The sequence below is a fragment of the Parasteatoda tepidariorum genome, chromosome 11, assembly GCF_982258835.1.
Source record: "Parasteatoda tepidariorum strain Cologne lab strain chromosome 11, Ptep-v5.0, whole genome shotgun sequence".
Taxonomy (NCBI): domain Eukaryota; kingdom Metazoa; phylum Arthropoda; class Arachnida; order Araneae; family Theridiidae; genus Parasteatoda; species Parasteatoda tepidariorum.
Genome location: NC_141765.1, coordinates 75,303,981 through 75,326,126, shown reverse-complemented (window position 1 = coordinate 75,326,126; position 22,146 = coordinate 75,303,981). Strand labels below are relative to the sequence as shown.

Below are 22,146 nucleotides of genomic sequence, written 5' to 3'. Positions count from 1 at the left end.
ATATTTATTTATTATTATTTTTTTGCTTCATTGTACTTTCTCAATTGAATATCTGGTTAATAAATACTGAAAAACAAAAAGCTTCATAAGAAAAGTACATATAATGTCCATTCAGGATTGTAGCACAACAATATATTAAGCACAATGATTACTGGGCAAGCTATATTAAGTTAACTATATTTGTTAAGTCTTAATTGCTGGAAAAGGAACAGATTTAATAATGCTATAATAAATTAAATAGTTTAGTATAACTGAAATATCATCCTTAAATATCCTATAGATTATGCTTTGAGTGATCACCATTTTTTAATATACGAAAATGAGAAACAAACTTCCCTGTATTTTCCCAGTTCATAAAGAAAGAATCAAAATTTCCTGTTATTTTAGGTGATTTTTAAATTCCCTGTATTTTACAGGTTTTTCCATGTGGAATGGCAACCCTGCTATTCTAAAAGACTCTCTGTGAGGTAATATTTCATTGCATAGCATTTTGTTACATAAAAAAGTGAAAAATATGTATCATTTATAACAATTGGCCAATAATAATTACCTGTAAACAATATATCTCCACCATCCACCATTGCTTCTGGATTAGCTATGTCAACAATTGGCATTTTTAATTCCTTCTTTATAATGGTTCTAACAATATCAACCTAAGGTCAAAAAGACAGGCTATTTAGTAAACATTATAAGGTAACAATACAATTTGCTAACTACTTTGTGTTTAAAAAGTACAGGTCAAAAAAAAAATATTAACACAGTCAAATCCATCTTTGGCAAAATCTGAAATAGCAAAAAATTCAATGTAACGAACATTTTCTAAATCAGCATAGAAACAATGAATTAAAAATACCTATATTACGAAATTTGTAATCAGACTTAACAAAAGTGAAAATAAGCAACATTTCTCATTTTCTCTTATGATTAAAACACTTTTCCATTCATCAAAAGTACACAATGATCTCAGAATTCAAATATTCTTGTGTCTTCAAAATAAAAAGTTTCAGATATGAAAGAGATATGCCAAAAAAAGACCAATCACTCAGAAGGGACCATCCAGAAAAGACTAAACCCTAACCCATTCATGCTTTCCAAAGCAGTGGTTTCCAGTTCAGTTGTTTGAAAATGTGCATAATTGGAAGTTCGCAATTTCTACTGGTTATAAAGCATTAATACAGAAAAAAATTATGGATTACGTAATTACTGATAAGTGATAATAAATCCATTGTTCCTTTTATTTAATTGCATTTGTGAGCTTTTAAAATATTGATTTGATATTTTCTACACATAGATTTGATATTTTCTACACATAGATTTGATATTTTCTACACATATTTTCTACAAATAGATCAAAACTGCAATTAAATGCAATATTTAATATTTTTTATGCAAAACACTCCAATGTAACCATCATTACCATTAAACCATCATGGAAATATACAGTTAGAATCATCATGGACCATCACAGATGATCATAAATTGTTGGCCTATGAGAATTAAACTTCTCTTGGTGGTTAACCATCATGGTATTGAAGTAGCATTTTCCATCATGGAATGATGGAAGATTGTTTGTATATCAAAAACCATGAAAGCATAATAAAAAATTTTGGATGATGATGACCGTCAAAAAATGTTAGACCACCATGAATTGCTCTGAAACCAACATAAATTATCAGAATGATTTGATAGGACCATCAAGAATTTTGACTTGGGCATTTAGTAATTTCCATTAGCTAAAAAAACATTTAAAAAATTAAAAATTGAGTGTTAAAGACAAAACACAATATGTTGTGTGTGTAGCAGCTAATTTTTTAAAAAAAATTTTAATTAATAAAAGCCTCTAAAAATTTGAGTAAGCGTTAATGACATCAAGATTTATTTTCCTGAAAATTATTAAAACTACTCAAATTTTTTTAAACAAAATTTTTTGAAATTTGCAAATACAACATTTGCAAACCAAAGAATTGTCACCCATAGACAAATTTCTTTCTTTAACACTCTTCTTCAGAAATTAGAGAGAGGAGTTTTTGAATAAGAGAGAAAACTGTTGTCTTTGTTTGTGGAGAAAAGCATGCAGAATACAATGAAATTTTCTATGAGCAGGACAATCAGAGAGCTGAATGTTTCGTCATATTTTTTTTAAATTTGTAATTTGTGAGTGCTAAGGATAGAGTGTTTGCCTTCCAATGAGGTGATTCTGGTTCGAATTCCAGCTATGGCTGGTCAATAAAAATTCTGCACCTGGCTTGGGCTGACCATAGTGCGGACGTAAATATATCCTCAGTGTTAGATGGATCATGGGTTAGAGGTTCCTTGCAGTTAGGCTAACCATGACCTCTAAACTCGCAGCTTTCAAACGCGGACGGTAACATCATTATTCAAAGGAGTCTATTCTATACCACTGTGCAATAGCAAAACATAATCCTGAACTTGCAACCCCCGAAAAGAGCGGTGCAGGGAATCCCAGCCCTCGAGCAAAGTTTTGGACCCTCCCCCTAGGAATTGACGGTGTATATCGATAGTTATAAGAAAGTGACCAATGGCTTTTGTTTATCCTTTAATGGTTCTCCCTTCGCCAGAGGGTCGTGACCTCTTTCACAGCATTGTTTCTGAAAGGGGATGAATTCTTTCATTTTGACAATTATGCAGGGTTCGCAAAGTGGGCCCACTTTGAAAAAAATCCGCCCGGGTTTTATTGTGTGGGCCCACCTTGTTATGTTACAAACAAATTATGTGTAATGTTTTATACTCATTTTTATAAGTGAACAAATTGTGTTAAAAAGGATAACTTATTTCTTTTATATCTTCAACTGAAACAGGTATCAATGAAAGGTTTCTTACCTGTTCTTCAACCCGGGCGGTTCATATCTAAATAAATCAAAATAATGACCATAAATTCAAGAAAAGATACTCCTTCGAATTAGTTAACATGTGTATATTAACAGCACTACAGAAACAACACTACGAATACAACATGATCTCTCGATCGCCAGTAACATAAACATACTCGTCTGCCTAAATTGTTAATTAGTAAGAGTTCTAGATTTCGTGGCACCATCTAGTTCGTTTTCTAGCAAAAAAATGGTATTCTGTTTTTAACACTCCCTTTTTTGAGTTTCGGGGCATCTGGAGGGTGGGCGAACAACACTTCCAACTCTGGTAATAGCAGGAGTTGAATCAGGAATGTCCGATGATGGTCTTTCTGGCTCATCTTTGGAAGTTTCTGGCAGGTGGTCTTCGCTGTTGAGATTCTGCTCGTCCAGTTCTAATGGGCAGAGATTTTGAATTGGTCTGATCAGAATTCCGGATTTGGTCTTAACTTTAGCTCTTCTGATCAGTCCACCTTTACTTGTGTAAACTGAGAGTATTCTTCCCAAGGGCCAATGTATTCTTTTGAGATTATCATTCCAAATCAAGATGATATCTCCAACTTAAGGATGGTATGTTGGTTTTCGAACTGTCAGTCTATGATGCAGCTGACTCAGATATTCACTACGGAATCTTGCTTGTAAATCTGTCATCAGTCATCATCTATATGCAAATCTCTTGTTTAATTCTGTCTTGTCAGTTAGCTTTAATCTATCCAAGTCCGTAGTACTACTAGTAGGAGTGTCTTTCAGGAATAAATCAGGTGTGAAAGGACATAAATCATTGGAATCACTGCTAACATATGTTAAAGGTCTTGAATTGAGTTGGCTTTCACAATCACACAAAACAGTTTCAATTTCCTGGTAATTCAAGGATGTATGACCTAGGACCTTCTTCAAAATTCTTTTCAAAAGTCCTATTAACCTCTCAAAAAATCCTCCCCACCATGGAGCAGTCGGAGGTAGGAATCTCCATAAAATTGGAGAAAAGGTTGTCTTTAGTCTTTCTAGGTTGATATTCTTCAGAGAGTTGTTAGTTCCAATAAAATTAGTCCCATTGTCGGAGTAGATAATTGAAGGACGTCCTCTGCATGCGATAAATCTTCTTAGGGCAAGTATGAAATTATCTGTTGAAAGTGATGTCAATAGTTCTAAGTGTACTGCCCTATAAATCGCACAGGTGAAAATTGCGATTCACACTTTCCTGTTGTCCTTCGTAAGCAACGGCCCAGCAACATCCACTCTTATAACTTCAAAAATTGAGGCGTTTTTACTCTGTCCTCCGGGAGCATTCCTTCTGGTATTTCAGGTCTTTTCACATTAAATCGTTGACAAGTTATGCAGGTTTTCAGTATCTTTTTTACAGTTTTTCTAGCTTTTAATATCCAATAATCTTCTCTGAGAGCTACCATTAAAGATTGTACTCCAGGATGTCCAAGTTCTTGGTGTTTGTGTAAAATAAGGCTCTTAACAACATGATGATCAGATGGTAAAATAATTGGAACTTTAAAGTTTTCATTGTCTTCTCGCATAATGATTTTTGTTTTAATTCTCACAAGTCCATTAGCGTCTGTAAATATCGACAGGAATTTCAGATTCTTCAATTTTTCGCCTTGGAATAAGTCTTCTTGAACCCTTTTCAAGATTTTGAGTTCAGCTTTAATAAGCACTTCTACAGATAATTTTCCTGTTTTCTTACTGCTTGCTCTGGAATTTTCAAAAAATCTATATATCCAGCCTGTAATTCTGATTATTTTCTTGTAGGAAGATATGCTGTTGCAAAATTCGTCATTTGTCATATTTAAAGATGATACAATGATTTTCTTCTTCTAGGCAGACACTATTTTTTCATCAGGAACTAGATCAAAATTAGGCCAGTTTTCTCTTGATTCTTTAAGCTAAGATGGTCCTTCGTGCCATTGTCTCTTTAATAGGATTTTAACTGTGCAACCTCTTGACGGCAAATCCGCTGGATTTTGGGTTCCCGGAACAAACTTCCAATGACTAGCTTCCGAAAGTCGTCGAATTTCGCCAACTCGATTGGATACGAAAATCGTCCAAGGGCCTTCTTTCCTTATCCAATAAAGATCGTCCAAGGAGTCGCTCCAAAAAAATGTTTCAATATCTTCCAATCTTAAATCCTTTTTTACTGTATCAGCCAATCTAGCTCCAATGTTACATGCAAGTAATTCTAATCTTGGTATCGACACTTTTTTCAATGGGACAACTCTAGATCTTGCTTGAATAAGTTGGCAAGTAACTTCTCCATCCCTTTCCGCCCTCAAAAAGATGCAAGTCGCATATGCCACCATGGTAGTGCCACAAAAGGTATGAAGTGTTAAGCTTGATATAGAAAGATTTAAGTTTCAAAGTCTACGAGGAATTTTGAAGTTGCTCAATTCTTTTAATTCTTCTTTCCATTTCTCGAATCTCTTAATTATTTCGTAGGGGCAATTTTGAATCCCAAGAAATTCCAATCTTCCAGCATTCTTGTAGAAGAAGTTTCGGGATCAACGTCATAGGAGAAGTGAACCCTATAGGATCGAACAGCTGGTGTGCCATAGATAGGATTTTTCTCTTGGTAACTGGTTCACTATTATATTCTTCTTTAACCAACTCACTGTCTCTACTAACCGTTTCTCTGAAATGTTTCAAAGCAAGTTCTTGGGTCTGTGTTTTAGAGCATTTTTCACTACTATCTTTAATACCCAAGGTAACTAAATTCCAGAGATCTTCAATTTTTGCATTATTTACATGTAATGACAATGCTAACATTGAGCTAGTTGTAGATGTTCCCTCTACCTCAGATTTACCCATTACTGCCCACCCTAACAAAGTATGTACAGCAACCAAACCTCCCTTAAGGTGTTTTACTTTTCCTATCAATATCTTTCCAGCGTAGTCAGCTCCAATGAGCAAATGAATCTCGCCAGAATCTCTTTCATATAAACAGGACCTATCATTAATCATCGTATCACTAATATAAATACCCAGATCTTTTAATTCGTTTAAGCAATATGCATCATTCATTTTGGGTAAGGAAGCACAAATCTTTTTCTCATCTAAAACCTCTAACTCACAATTATAGCTTCCATCAACATTTGATAAATTTAGACAATATTTTTGATGCATTTCAGTATGTTCAATTCCACCGAATAATCCATGATTCACAGATTCTTTCCCGAACCCTTTTAAACCTATTTCTCCAGCAACAAGTTTTGTGACATACGATCTCTGACTACCTTGATCGATTATTACCCTTATTAACTGTTTCAAATTATTTTCTTTAATGTATACTATTAAAGTTTGAAGATAAACTTCCTGCGAACAGTTATAATTCGAAAGTGTAGTATTTTCGATTATTTCTGGTTTTTCATTTTTTGAATATTTATTATCCTGAAAACACATAATTTCAACGAGTCTTTTATTGCAATGAGAGCATTTAACCTTTGCCCTGCACATTGAGCTCATGTGATTTTTCCCAAGACATCTAAAACAAATGCCCTTTTTTAATAAAATTGATTTTCTTTTATCTAAAGATAAACTTTTTCCATATTCACAATTTAACTCACCGCAAAACGGACACGACCTTGCTTTAGAAGCAGAATCATAAACAAATAATTCATTGGCAGTAGGATTTCTTTTGCGATCACATTTCACTTCCCACTCCCCCCTTTTATGGTGACTCCAACTACCTTCATTAATATTCGGATACGGCGGCGAATTTTCTTTTTCCTTTGCTCTCATTAAATCAGTCTTTTCTTCAGCTATCAATTGCTTATTTTAAAAAAAATTAATCAAATCAGTTAAAGAATATTTTTTTCCGAATTCCTTATTAAATTCAAATATTAAATCGTTTGGGATTGACTTAAGTTTTACGGGAGATAATAAAGTACTAAAAGTATCTGGTGAAATACCTAACGATTCTAAACTTCTTATATGGATTTGTATTTTATCAAATAATTGCCGAAAATTTTTTACATCACCAGAACACTTTAAAGGGGTAATTTCTAATAATTGACTCATGTGGTTGTTTATCAATGTTTCTTTTCTTCCGAAGTGCTGTTCTAGCAAATCAATAGCTTTAACATAATTTTCTGAGGAAATAGCAAAACCTCCTATCGTTTCTAAAGCTGTTCCACATAGACGAGCTTTTAAATAGTTAAATTTACTGACATCATCAAACGATCTGTTCTTATGTATCGATGTTTCAAAATAGTTCCAGAAATTGAGCTAATCACTTATATTTCCCAAAAATTTTGGGATTACTATCTTCGGTAATTTAATATTCAGCATTTCTGGTTTCGTTTCTACTTCCACTTCGCGATTAGTAGTAGGAGCTATATGATGGGGGAAATTGAGAGGTTCCCGAATATTTTTCTTTTGATTCAAATTACGCAAATATTTGCTTTAAATCTCCAAGTTACTATCTTTTCACGGTATTCTTCGGCGGTTTCTAATTCTTTATCTAAATCCTTCGGTTTAAACAGATTCTCTAACTCAGAATCAACTGTTTTGAGAGACTCGAATTTATCATTTAATTGTTCAATAATTCGATCAATTTCGGTTTCTTCATCAGTTATTTCGTTTTTTTTACTTTCTGATTCAATCTTTGAAATTAGCTTAGTAACTGATGTTCTTAACGTAGTGCATTTCTTTTTAAGGAGCTCAATTTCTGTGGCCATTTTAGAGTTATTATTATTCACAGTATTTTCAGTTCCAGTGTCTATTTTTATAACACTATCAATCAAATATTTATAACAATAATTCTTATTTTATTAAAATACGAACCGATAGTCCTAGCAGAGATGCCTTGTTAAAAATGATAACTTATTTCTTTTATATCTTCAACTGAAACAGGTATCAATGAAAGGTTTCTTACCTTTTCTTCAACCCGGGCGGTTCGTATCTAAATAAATCAAAATAATGAACATAAACTCAAGAAAAGATACTCCTTCGAATTAGTTAACTTGAGTATATTAACAGCACTACAGAAACAACACTACGAATACAACATGATCTCTCGATCGCCAGTAACATAAACATACTCGTCTGACAAAATTGTTAATAAGTAAGAGTTCTAGATCTCGTGGTGCCATCTAGTTCGTTTTCTAGCAAAAAAAAGGTATTCTGTTTTTAATAAATTGCATTGCCTTTAAAAAAAATACATGTATATTTTTGATTTGTTTACTTTCTGATTGAAAAACAAATTGCCTGTTTACGAATTATATTGTTTACTATTTACAAATATCTTATCATTTGGATAACAGCAACATTTATTGTTTGAAATATGACATCAATACAAAGAAATATTAACATTTGATAAATGAATAAACTTATAATTTTTTTGTATTAGCAAATCACTCTAATGAGGGCTCATAAAAATTTGTTGTGTTTACAAACTTCATTTTAACAGAAAAAAAAGGGTCAAAATGTTTATAAATTCATTTTTTTAATCAATTGGTTGTTTTGAGTCAATATATGACAAACTATTGGTTATTTATATTTGCTATTTAATGAAGATAATGAGTTTGAAGTATGAAAGTATTAATTATTGCAGTACTATGCTTGATTTTTGATTTCAATGTATTTGATATTTTTTTATTTAATGATTCTTTTCATTAAACATTTAAGTAATGGTTCTGCAAAATTTGCCTAGAAACAAATTAAATCTTTTTGCAACATAAGCCCACTGCAATAGTAAAAGCTACAATCTTCAGTTGAAAATAATACATGGTGGTACTGTGGAACATTTTTTTGATGCACTTTCTTATGAACTTTTTTAACACTTTTGAAGCTTCAGGATTTATCTCCTTCTGAAGTTTAACTAGATACAAATATTTTTAATACTTTCAATTAAACAAATTTTCAATTTCAAAATATCCTCAATTGTTTTTATATTTGATGCTGGATTTCATTTTTTACCTTATCATTTACCATTGTGCATGTAAATAAATTATGAAAAAGTCGTTCGGAAAAATATTTTTTTAATACCACATAAATTTGTAAAAGACTTTTTGAATTAGAATTAATTGCACCAATTAGGATAGCCTAAAATATTATTTGAATAAAATCAGAAAAAAAAACACTAGTAAAATATTAACCAATGAATAAAACAGAATATATTAGTTAATACTTTAAAATTAACAATACTTAGCTAATATTTTTAAAAATATCTCAAAACAGAGAAAAAATTATGCTTGATTTTTTTTTCACCCTAAAATTTATAATACTAACAATAAGTATTTTCAAAAGTTCAATTGTCAAACAACAGTTTAAGAAATAACTAAAAAGTTTTCTTCAGTCAAGTATTTTTTTAATAAATTTTCTAACATATTTTTAAAACAACGTTAATTTAGCTCTTTTATCAAAGCAAAAATTAAGCACTTTTAAGGACTTTTATCAAAAAAATTAAGGACTTTTTTTTCTAGAAATCAAGGACCTTAAAAATGGCATAATGATTATTTATCATCAAATAAAACATCATAGATAAATAATAATAGATTTAAAAAATGGAATAGCTTTTCTTCAACTCAGTAATCCTTTAAAAAATTTTTTAAAAAAAACTAAATAAAGAAATTTTTAATACAAATAATCTGTATTTAATTAAAATTAAATTGCATTTAATCACCTCTCGTAAGCTTTTAAGAATATAAAGAAAAACTCCAAGAATGCAGATTAAACAGATTTTCTATTTTAAAAATAGAAAAAAACTGGGTAAACAGATAGAAATATATAAATTAAGATGGTAAATTCATTAAATTAATAAAAATATTATTTTGAGTGACTAATACTAAACCAAGACAAAAAGAAACTAACAAATAGTGATGTAACGAATAGTGATGGGGCCGAATAGCCGAGTACCGAATATTCGGCTACATTTTAGGTCGAATACCGAATATTCGGTGGCCGAATACTTACTTTTTAAAAATTTCTTTTTTGATTGTAATTAAAGTAATTTTCAAATTTTAAATTAAAAATGAAATAAATATTAACAAAATTGCTTTTTTAATCTTTGTATATTTAAAAAAATTTTAACAACTTGATTTATTTTTTGTAATAATTTAAATATCTTGATTCCAATAACAAGGCAATATGGCTTTTATAAATCTAAATAATTAATAATAGCATATTTTAGCTATTTTATTTAAAATAAGAACTCATTACTTACTACTGTTAAATGTATTCTTAACTTTCTTTTTTGTCAGAAAAATTATTAAAACTCAGAAAATTAAGAACTTTTTAAAAAGTTTCACTTTTGAAATTTTAATTTTGTAATTAAATAATTTTCAAATTTTAAACTAAAAATGAAATAAATATTAAAAAATTTTCTTTTTTAAACTTTCTATATTTTGAAAAAAATTTAAAAGCTTGATGTATTTTTTGTAATATTTTAAATATTTTGATGCCAACAATAGGGCTTTCACAAATCTAAATAATTAATAATAGCAGCATAATTAATAATAGCATATACTTCATTATTCGGCCGAATAACTTCAGTATTCGGCTAGGCCGAATATTCGGCAAAAGGGCCGAATACCGAATAGTGGCCGAATATTCGTTACATCCCGACTAACAAATACAACTTTATTGAGGTTATGACAATTATTTGAAACTAAGTAAAACCTAATTATAATACGCTAAAGATTCATTAAAATCACAAAATATAAAAAATTTAATGATTAAAATCAGAATGTATATTTAGTACCTAACAATCAGGAAATAAGAAAGAAATAAACTACAAGGAAAACTCATTAATTAAAATTAAGAACTGAGAAACAGAAATGATAGTTAACATAAGTGTTAACATAGATATTGAAACACAGGACAAGGCAGGATGTAATGATCAATTGAAATAAAAATGAAAAAATTCCATATCTAACAACTGAAAATGAAATGAATAATTCATTAAGTACAATATTTACTGTGAATGAAGGGAAAAAAACAACAAAATGTAGTGGAATCAGAAACATCATTTATAAAAGGAGATAAAAATCTTGATGAAATAGTCTGCTTTTAGATATAAAAAAATTTATGCTTGCACTGATAAGCAATACTGCACCAATAAGGAATTAGAATTTATTCAATTAAAAATTATTGTGTCTTGTATAGATATTAAAGAAACTAAAATAATCGACGATACAAAAATTTTGTTTGTAAAAGTATTGTCTGAAATTATAAAAAAATAATTTGTCAAATAAATCAAAGGTAATGAAAATTGGATGCAAATATGGATTATATATATTACTATTACAGTGGGTGATCGGTTAATGAACATAATCCGTTCCAAGACTATGTTCGCTATCCGAATTGTTCGTTAACCGATCATCGATTCACCTTAGACTTCTATGTGAAATCGATTAATTCGTTCTGAAGACCCTAAAAATTAAATTTTAAAAAATGTATAATTTCTTATTAAGTTTCTTAAAAAATAATACATACATATAGTTTTGCATATTAATCAGTCCTTTTCATTTTTTGCTTATGGGGCGTTGAAGAACATGTCCAATGTCGATTGCTTTTCTCTCCCCAACTCTACTGGCATCAGCTTAGTTTGGGTGACATTCTAAGACCATTGCTCTGACATCCTCCCACTTTTTCAAAAGATCTTTAACGGCAGATGTCGGCATTGGTATCCTCTTTCGTCTTCCTTTTGTTCAGAAGGAGACACATTTCGCTGTGTTTCTTCCTTCAAAATTTCTTGGAGTTCTTCTGTCGTCAGTTAATCTTCATGTCCCATTATGAGCTCCTCTATGTCATCCTCGTTCACCTCCAATTCCAGATCTCTAGCAGTTGTCAAAATTTCATCCATAATTTCAGGGGTGTCTCCCTGATCACCTCCGTCACCTTGATCGAAGGATGGGCACAGCTTCAGCCAAGCAGAAATCAACTGTCGCTGTGTGACTTCTGACCACGCCTTTTGAATGATACGAATAGTTTCAAGAATGTCAAATTTTTCTTTCCAAAACTTTTTTGAAGTCATTGTTGAGGAGAATTGTCTTGCTTCAAAACACCGACGAAGCAGCGCGCGAGTGTACAATTTCTTGAAAGCAGCAATAACTTCCTGATCCATCGGCTGAATCAGCGAAGTCGTATTCGGAGGTAAAAACTGAACTGTCAGCCAGGGAATGTCTGTCAACAAATTATCTTCAAGATCCTTTGGATGTCCTGGTGCATTGTCCAATAGCAGCAGTGCTTTCAACGGCAAGTCATTGGTATCAAGGTAGTCCCTGATGCTCGGGGCACAAACTTCAAACAGCCATTCTTAGAAAGGATACTGCGTGACCCATACCCTCTGATTCGATCTCCACATTACTGGCAGTTTGTTCTTAATTATGGATTTTTTTTTGAATGCTCTGGGATTCTCAGAGTGGTAAACGAGAAGTGCTTTAAGCTTTATAATAATAATTATTGAATGACCTTTAAATTTAAATTCATTGTTAATTCAAGTTTCATTTAGTAATTATCAATCAATACTAAGCATGCTTTAAACATTTCTCCTTTCAGTGATCTTATTTTGTATGCAAAATGATAACAAACGTTTAATATTAATTTTTTCCCGAGAAGTGTTCGTTAGAATTTGTTTTGTTCATTATTCGAATATGTGTTCGTTGTCCGAACACAAAAAATCTTTCCTGAAAGTGTTCGTTATCCGAACACAATAATCTTTCGTGAAAGTGTTCGTTAACCGATTTGTTCGTTAACCGATCACCCACTATTATAAAATAGGGAATAATGAATAGTGATTTGGTAGAATAGTCAAATATCCGGCCAAATAAATCGGCCGCCTACCAATGATCAAACAACATTTTTAAAAAAATCCTCAAGAATTATTATTCTTTATGTAAAAATAGGCCTGGGCGTTGTAAGAAATTTTACATCGTGATAGATCGTCAGTCAGACATCGCAATGTATCGCGATTTAACATGTTTTAAATTTATCAATCAGAAATCTTTAAATCAATCAAAAATAAATCTATAACAAAAGAAAATGTTAATTCTAAAAAAAAAATTGCTTCTATAACATCAATAGTATTGCTTAAATTTCTCAATTAAAATAATGATGGATTCACTTAAGACTGTCTTAAAGTAAAAACAAACACAAGCTTTATTTTAATTTTTCTTAAATTAAAAATGACTCAGATTTTTTAAAAATAATAATAAAACTGTTACAAAATATTTTACATACATTACAAGATAATAATAAAAAAAAATGCCCACTTAAATAAAACATTTTTTAAATTATTTTTTGAAAAAAAATGTGCTTTTGAAACATCATTAGGCTTTTGCTACTTATTTAAAATAATAAAGTTGTATTGACTAATGGTGAAATGGTTTTAATGAAAAAATAAATGCAAGTTTTTATTTATTTATTTATTATTATTTTCCTTTTTGAAAATGAAATATCTATATTTAAGAGCACTATTGTTAAATTATTGAAAAGCGTTAGACATTGCCTAACTTTCCATTTAGTTTTAAAAAATTCAGTCATTTTAACTAACAGCCAAATTAAAAATAAAAAAAAAGACAGAAAGAAATAACACAAACTCTGTTTCAATTTCCTCAAAAATAAAAGCAAATTAATTAAATGTAGGCTTTGCTTTAATTTTTTTTAAACTAAAAGCGACTGAAGATTTATTGGTTTAAAAACTAATAAAAAAAAAACTAACTTTTTATGGCAAAGTATAAATTACTTAAATACAAAATATATAAAATATTAAATTGTATAACTTTCCAAAAAATCAATAACGAATCTTTTTTTTTAATTCATGATTACTTTTCATTAATATATTAAGTTCAGAACGAAAATTTAAGATAACAGCGATTGCGCAACGATCACCAAGTAACAGTAGGTCTGCTGAAAATAATTGACAATGTTAAATCCAGACAGAAAAAAAAAAATTTGATGAAATAATGCACAACGATCGCTAAGTAGCAAAAGTCTCACTGAAAATAATTTACATGAAACGTTATATCCCGTCGAAATAAAACGCACAGCGATCGCAAAATAAGTCCCGCTGAAAATAATCTTCAAGAAACGTAAAATCCCGTGGTCAAAAATAGCGCATAAAGAAACTATGCATCGCATATGCTGATCCTCTCTCGTCGTTATACAATATATATAACGAAACGAACATCATTTTCGTAGCTAAAAATGTAATAAACATCTTTGCAGCTAGACGAAATCAAAATAGTCTTCGTCAGCGCTGTGATAGCGTTAGCATAGGTTAACCACGTTAAACCACGAGCGTCGTCTTAAATCAGATTCCTGATGCATCGCCTAAAATGAAAGTAATTATATCGGACTGCCGATATGTGCGTTAAGTCGATAATTCGCGATACATCGATTTCAAAATGTCTAAGAGTAGTGCTCGTTAAAATTGCCGCATCATAACAAAAACAAGAGTTTTTTTTTTTTAAATAGGAAAGTCAAACAGAAATAGAAATAAAAAATCACTCTCAATTTTTATAAGAAAAATTTAACGTTGAAAATTACACTTTAAGCGTTTCCCATCGCCGGATTTTTAGAAAAAATGACGAAAAAGAAGGCTCTTTAAAACATACTATCAAAATAAATAAAAAAAAAATCACAATTAATCAAAAAAGCAAAAGAGAAACAGAAAATTTTTCTAAATTCTTAAAACAAAACTTGCAACGTAGAAAATCAATTTTCTATATCACCGGTAATCTAATTATCTGTATAACTTGAAAAGAAAAAGTGGAGATAAAATATATCAGAAACGCTGTTAACGTAATGTCCCTAATATTAAAAAATTGAGTCATTTATAAAATTCAATTTCAGAAGAAAATATGATACAATGAAAAAATCTACTTTGATTTGTGACATCACTAGATGCTGTTAGCCATTCCTTATATTTTTCATCAAGTGTCCATAAAATATTAAAAACACACTTTCCTGGCATTTTTAACAATTTCACATTTGAATGAAGCATCAAAGCTACCATGTGTGCTATAAGAAGAATTGAATTTCTCGAATCCTATGGATGTAGAACAGTATATCCGAAAGTGTAGTACGCGTACTTGAAGGGTTACAGGAACAGTTTAGCGGGGGTACGCGTTCTTATACGAAATATCTTACAACAAACAGAAATTTCATAAAATTTTAGTTACAAAGCAAGCCATAAAAATTTACTATTACGAATTTTCCTATTATGCAGAGTTAACTGTTAATAATTAGTAGTGTCAACAGCTAGTTGTGATTTTTAACTTTTGTGCCATTTTTTTACAGAAAAAAGCTTTTTTTTATTAATGGAACACAGCGTTACGAAAAATTTAGAAAGGGTAGTAATAAGTTTGGGAAACACTGATGTAGAAGGTCAATGCAGGTCTTCAGCTGATGATTAAGTACCTAAGTACTGTCTAAAAGTAAGTCAAGACCTCTACCCACCTGCAGTATCACGTTCCCTTCTCCCCACACTAAATTTTTTTCTTTCGGAACGATCCAGAAAGAAAGAATATTTAATTAAAAAAAAATAATAAAATAAACAATAAGGGCGTGTTTTCTTTCACTTGCTTGTAACCCCTACCCTCACACGCATTCAAAATGTTCTACCCTCGATGCAGGCAGGGTCTCATTCTTGGCGAAAGACGTACTTTTTAACTGTGGATATTTTCCTAAGATAAAAAAATTGTTCCAACCAACTAGTGATACTAGAAATTAAGGACTTTTAAGAACCTTGAATCAAAATTAAGTACTTTTAAAGGCCCTTAATTTTTAAATAAAAACTAAGCAGTTTTTAAGGACTTTTAAGGACCGTGGGAACTCTGTTTAATGTTAAATTAAACAAATTTTCGAGTATATTTCGATATTATAGTTATAAGACTAAAAATATCTTTCTTTCTAGGAATATTTAAAACAGAAAAATTAAGAGGATAGAAAAATTAAGAAAATAAATAATAAGAAAAGTTTGTTAATTATGTATCTAAATTTATTAGCAACTTTATAATAATTCAAAAACAATTTTATTGAAAAAGTTTCCTTTCTTTATATTCCGGTCTTTTTATTCCGGTCTTTTTATTACGCTCTTATATTGAACCCAACTCAGAAGACAAGGGTGCCAAGTCGTAAGAGCTTTGTTAGAACTTTTAGTTATACAATTTCGTTGCTGTCAGTCTAGCCATAGGGATTATTCGTGATTTTATTTTAATACAAATATTATTAATTGGGTTTCATTGAACACATTTTTAATAACAAAATTCTCTCAATTGTTTGCTGACACAGGATATTTTTTTTCTTATGATTTACCATTCTGTATGCAAATGAATTATGCAAAAGTAATTCAAAAGAAATTCTCTTTTTTTTTTTTTTTTTTTAACACGTTGCATAAATTCGTTAAAAACTGTTTGAAGTAGAATTAATTGCATACATTAAGATAATTTAAAGTAATATTTGAATAAAAGCAAATAATGCTAGTTTAATAATAACAAATTAATATAAGTGAATATCTTTAGAATAACTTAGCTAATATTTAATAGATAATCTTAAAACAGAAAAGAAAAGTATGCTTACTAAGTTTTCATTCACCCTAAAATTTGTTATTTACCATTTTATTATGAATTACCATTTAATTTGTAAATACATTTTGCTATTATAGATATAAAAGTAAAAAAAAATATTGTCTTAGAAAATAAAAGGGGAAATTTTCGCATTTTCAAAGACGAACAGAACAAAGATACTCTGATGCAGATATAGTGGACCACACTCCAAGCGTACGTAAGTTTATTCTTTAGATTTTTTTTCTCCCCTTATAAAATAAATTATACATTATTAAAGTATGTAATCCATCTACCTATTGAATGAAAAACTATAAAGGAATCCATTCAGAATATATTAGGGAAATAAAACTAAATTAAGTTAAATAAATGAGTAAATGTAAACACGATAATGCGTTTATAATGCATGAAATAAATTCAAAAAATAAATTTAAGGAATGAAAAGAAAAAAACTTATTGTAACTCCTTCTATTGTGTTGACATAATAATTGTTTCATGAATAGTTTAACTTATTTAACATTTTTTTTCCTTTCCTTTTACATACTTCTAAGAGAATTTGGAGTGACCCAGCAGGGGACCCCCCGAACAGGAGTGAGGCAGCTCGGATCGACCCTGTGGGAGAGCAGTGCGACAGATCGGCCTTTGAAGGAATTGTTCGAAGCCGTCTATTCCATAGCAGTAAGAACCATGATTTACTTCTTTTCTTAAAAGACGTAGAATTAAAGCTAGAAGAAACTCTTCAATTAGATATTCTCTCGTCATCCATTAAATGGTACTTATGCCTTAAGGCGCTGTTTTCAAGGAAAGGACATAATGAGGAGCGTGAATTAGCTACCTCCTTTTTCCGCAGTTGCAATGTTATATCTCTAAATTGTAATAGTTTGGGAGAGCAAATTAATTGTGCCTTCGCGAAAATTATTTCATCATTCGATGAATTCATCGATAGAGGGAGTGGATGGGTTTTGGAGGAGGTGAACCATTTAGAATTAAATACTTTAAAATATGTACCGTTAAGCGGTTCATCTTATATTCCTCTTCCCCCTGAAATAGCGAAGAAGAAAGCGGTTTTAAACATAAAAAATTCTGACTCTAAATGTTTCCTCTGGGCAATTTTAGCAAGCCTTCACCCGTGTAATGATACCAAGAATGCGAATCGCGTTAGCAAATATAGAGAGTTCGAGCATGAGCTAAATTTAACAGGCATAACGTTCCCCATGAAATTAAGCAAAGTATCTAAATTTGAAAAGTTAAATAACTTGTCAATAAATGTATTCGGTCGTGAGGAAAGTAACATAGTTCCCCTTCACTTATCTATAAATCGATCCGGTGTACATCATATTAATCTCTTACTGATATCGAAGGAGGAAACGCAACATTTTTGTTTAATTAAAAGCATGAGTAGATTGCTATTTTACTTAACTACGCATAAGTCGGCAACTTTTTATTGTGACTTTTGTCTCCATCGCTTTTACTCTAGAAGTGCACTCGATGATCATATTACCTATTGTAAAGAGCATAAATCCATATCCTATTGTAAAGAGCAGTGTCATCTACGCTGACTTCGAGTGCATTCTAGAGCAAAATACCTCTAATTTAGGATCGCACACAGAAATTAATTCTCGGCATGTGCCTTGCGGATATTCTTATGTCATTATAGACATTGAAGGGAAATGCGTTAAGCCACCAGTCGTCTATCACGGGGAAAACGCCGCAGAACATTTTATGCATTGTTTACTAGGTGAAGAGAAAATGATTCCAGATTTGCTTTCCATCAATAAGCAAATGCGGTTGTCAGCAGAGGAACAACAGGCATTTTTAAACGAAACACACTGTTTTGTCTGTAAAGAACCATTAGGTAGTGAACGAGTTAGGAACCACTGTCATATTACATTTAAATATCGCGGTGCATTACATCCAAGTTGCAATTTAAATTATAAGTTGATAAAAAAAAATTCCCGTTATCTTTCACAACTTAAAAGGGTATGACAGTCATCATATTACTAAAACTTAAAGCAAAATTGGAAGAAAAAAAATATCATGTATTGCAACTAACGCGCAAAAGTTTATCACATTCTCCGTCGGTCATCTTCAATTTTTAGATTCATTCCAATTTTTACCCCCCTCCCTCAATAAATTAGTCTCCAATTTAGATGATGACGAATTTCCCGTGTTGTCTTCCCAATTTCCCAGCAATCAACTCCCCCTTTTAAAGCGCAAGGGTGTTTACCGCTATGAATATTTCGATTGCATGAGTAAATTTGATGAAACTCAATTACCTCCACGGGGAGTTTCTTCAATAGTTTAAATGATGAGCAGATTAGCGAATCAGAGTACAATCATGCACGCGCTGTATTCCAAACTTTCAACATGCAAACATTAAAAGACTACCATAATCTATACGTAAAAACAGATACACTCCTTTTCGCCGACGTATTCGAGAAATTCAGAGCTTTGTGCTTAGCGCAGTACGAGATTGACCCAACTCATTGTTATACCGCTCCAGGGGTCAGTTGGGCCAGCTGTTTGAAGATGACCAAAGTAGAATTGCACCTACTAACGGATCCAACTATGCATCTCTTTGTCGAAAAAGGGATACGAGGTGGGGTTTCAATGATCTCCAATCGCTATGCGCAGGCTAACAACAAGTATATGAGTGGTAGACAACAAGTATACTCTTTCGACAAAGATTTTTATAAACTAATGAACAACAGTGTTTTTGGCAAAACTATGGAGAATCTTCGAAATCGCGAAAATATAGACATTATAATTGATAAGAAAAAAGCACTAAAAATGATGGCCTCCCCCTCCTTTCGTTGTTTCAACATCATAGATGATAATTTGGTTATTATTTCGCGACATGTCACATCTCTTACTCTGAATCGACCATTATACACGGGCTTTTCCGTCTTAGATATCAGTAAGATATTTATCTATGAATTCCACTACCTACACATAAAAAATAAATATGGTTCTAATGCAAAATTGCTATTTACGGATACAGATTCTCTCTGCTACGAAATTCGAACTGAAGATATTTACCACGACATGATCGAAAATATAGATTTATATGATACGTCAGACTATCCCCAAAACCATTTTTTGTACAGCGATAAAAACAAGAAAGTCTTCGGCAAAATGAAAGACGAATTACACGGCGTTGTAGTGCGAGAGTTTGTTGGACTCCGTTCCAAAATGTACTCTTTGTCAAGCGAGGAGGGCGAGAAAAAAACAGCTAAAGGTGTAGTAAAAAATGTTAGAGAAAAAAAATTAAAACATAGTAATTATAAGAAATGTCTTTTCGAGAATTCTCGAGTAAGAGAAAACATGAAATCCATCGTCTCGAAAAATCATCAGCTTTATTCTGTAACTACAAATAAAATAGCGCTTTGTTCTTTTGACGACAAAAGGTACATTTTGGAAAATGAATGTGACACAATGGCTCATGGTCATTTCAAAATTAACACTATGTAATTTAAGTGTTCATTCAGTTAATTCATTAACTGCGTCTCTTTATTTCATTTAGTAATTTCATCAATTACATTTTAATTATTTTATTCATTTATTTATTACTATTTCTTGTGAATTGAAGTAATAAGAGCAGAGGCACAGTTAAATATATGCTATTGAATGTAAGTCATCAATATACAACTATCTATTTCATTTTATTTTTTTATTTATGCCTTACATATTTTTTTTTCTGAAATAATGTGTAAAGTTTATAATTGTTGTCTACAGCAGAAATGCTACTCCACCTGTTTATGTATTAAACACTCCACTTTTCTGTTCCCTCAAAATTGTTTCTGTGAATGAGGGCTTTTGTAAAAACTGTTCGTTTGTATTCTTAATAAATCATGTAAATAAAGGTGTTTATTTATTTTGTATTTTTGTTCGTATTTACTTTATAATTTTTGCATTTCTTTTTAATGACACAGTTAAGTGATTTAATACGTTTTAAAAAAAAACATTCATTATTCATTTTATAGGATAATTGCATAGAGTAATAGGCATAGAGTTAATTTTATTTTCCTTGCATTATTTCAAATTGTTACTCGTCATTCATCCTAAGATAACATATACATCTATCTACATAATTTTTTTAAAATCACAAATTAAATTATGTAAAACAAAATTAAAATATCATATTTATTAAATTAGTTTAAGAAATATTTATACTGAATAACAATGATAAACAACGAGTAAAAATATAATCTACTCCATGCAAGGGTTTCATTTTTATAAAAAGCAACTGAAAGACAACATGTATTGATTATCCATTTGCATGTCTCAATAGCATAGTGGTTAGGACGAGCGTTAAACCACTATGCCAGTGATTCTCAACCTTTTTTTCGTTGCGGCACACTTTTAACGATTTCGAAATTTGACGGCACACAATGAAAAAATTAGATTAAAAGTTGTTTAATTACCTATTTTACACTGTGTTAAATAGTTTGTGATAATAATTTTGAATGTGGAATAAAATAATATGCACTACAAAATCACATTTATTAAGTGATTAATTATTTCTTTCGACCAATTTTTTATTAGTTAGTAACAGTTATTTATTTTTTTGCTAGTTATACATTGTTAGCTTGTTTTCTATAATTATTAACTGTTTTTTTTTATTTCCTGTTGACCAGTTTTTTTGCTAATTATTAATTGTTAGCTTAATTTTTGTTAATTATCCTTTGTTAATTTGTTTTTTATATATTTGTTTTTTTAGTTATTCTTTGTTAGTTTGCTTACTAATTGCATAGCTTACTTTAATGATCAGCTCTTACAACATTTTTTAAAATTGTGTGCTAAACACTTCCATCTTATTTTAAGATTGTCAGAGACAATAAAATCGCCGACGAAGATGCTATCACGCTGTTAAAGCGTGGGGAAATTATGAAAAGTATATACATATACACTTTTCTTTATTTTAAACTTTACTCATAATAAAAAAAAGCATTATAATTTTTATTGTATCATTTCTAATATTTGGCGGCACATTTTAAGAATTTGGCGGCACACAAAAGTGCCGCGGCACAGTGGTTGAGAATCACTGCACTATGCCATTGAGACATTTTAAGTCGAAGTGATGAGGTTGTCTGGTTCGAGGCTTGTCTCGTACATCTTTATGTATAATTTATTTTTCAAAAATCTCTTCATTTTTTCAAACTTCATAGTTTAACCAGTAGATGTCGCCATGAGCACCATGAAATTTTTTTTTTAAATATTTTCTATTTCACGTAATTTAAGATGAAGCTTCTTCACCATGTAGCAGCATGAGCAATTATTTACACTAAAAAATTAATTAACTTAAAGAAAAGAGTAAAACTTTATATCTCCAATTGCTCTACGTACATTCCTAGCATGTTGGTTAGCGTCGTGGCTAAATCAGCATGGTAGGAATGTATTTTATGTTAAGATCATGAGATCGAGGGTTCGAAACTTGAGTTAAATATCTTTTTTTATATACACATAAATATTTTTCAAATGTTTTTACTCTATTTAAATAGACAATGGTAACTATTTTATTCACTAGATGTCAGTAGGAGTAACAAGCAAAATTAAGCTTTGAATATTTTCATTTTCTTAGATTTTAGTTTCTCATTCTTACACTAGGTGGAGCCATGTGTATTGAAAAAAAAATTTAAATAAATAATAATAATAAAAAATTTTGATCGGAAGGAACTGATAAGTCGTGAGGTCATTGAACTATGTAAGGTAGAATCCCTAAGTGAGGCAGTATCTCAAGGTAGTGAGTGAAGTCGGGAGATCAT

At 30.7% G+C, this 22,146-nt stretch overlaps 1 protein-coding gene across 2 annotated transcripts in view; it reads right to left on the bottom strand.

Annotated features, from left to right (window-relative positions):
• The window catches only part of LOC107438024 (N(G),N(G)-dimethylarginine dimethylaminohydrolase 1), a 59,698-nt gene that overhangs the window by 19,249 nt on the left and 18,303 nt on the right, over positions 1-22,146 (bottom strand). The window contains exons 2-3 of one of the 2 annotated variants that reach the window (XM_087154680.1): positions 7,750-7,776; positions 551-653 (exon numbers count right to left, since the gene is read on the bottom strand). In XM_087154680.1, the coding sequence (XP_087010806.1) occupies positions 551-653; positions 7,750-7,776 (130 nt within the window). The remainder of the gene's footprint in view (positions 1-550; positions 654-7,749; positions 7,777-22,146) is intronic. The other variant, XM_071187527.2, reaches the window with a different exon arrangement.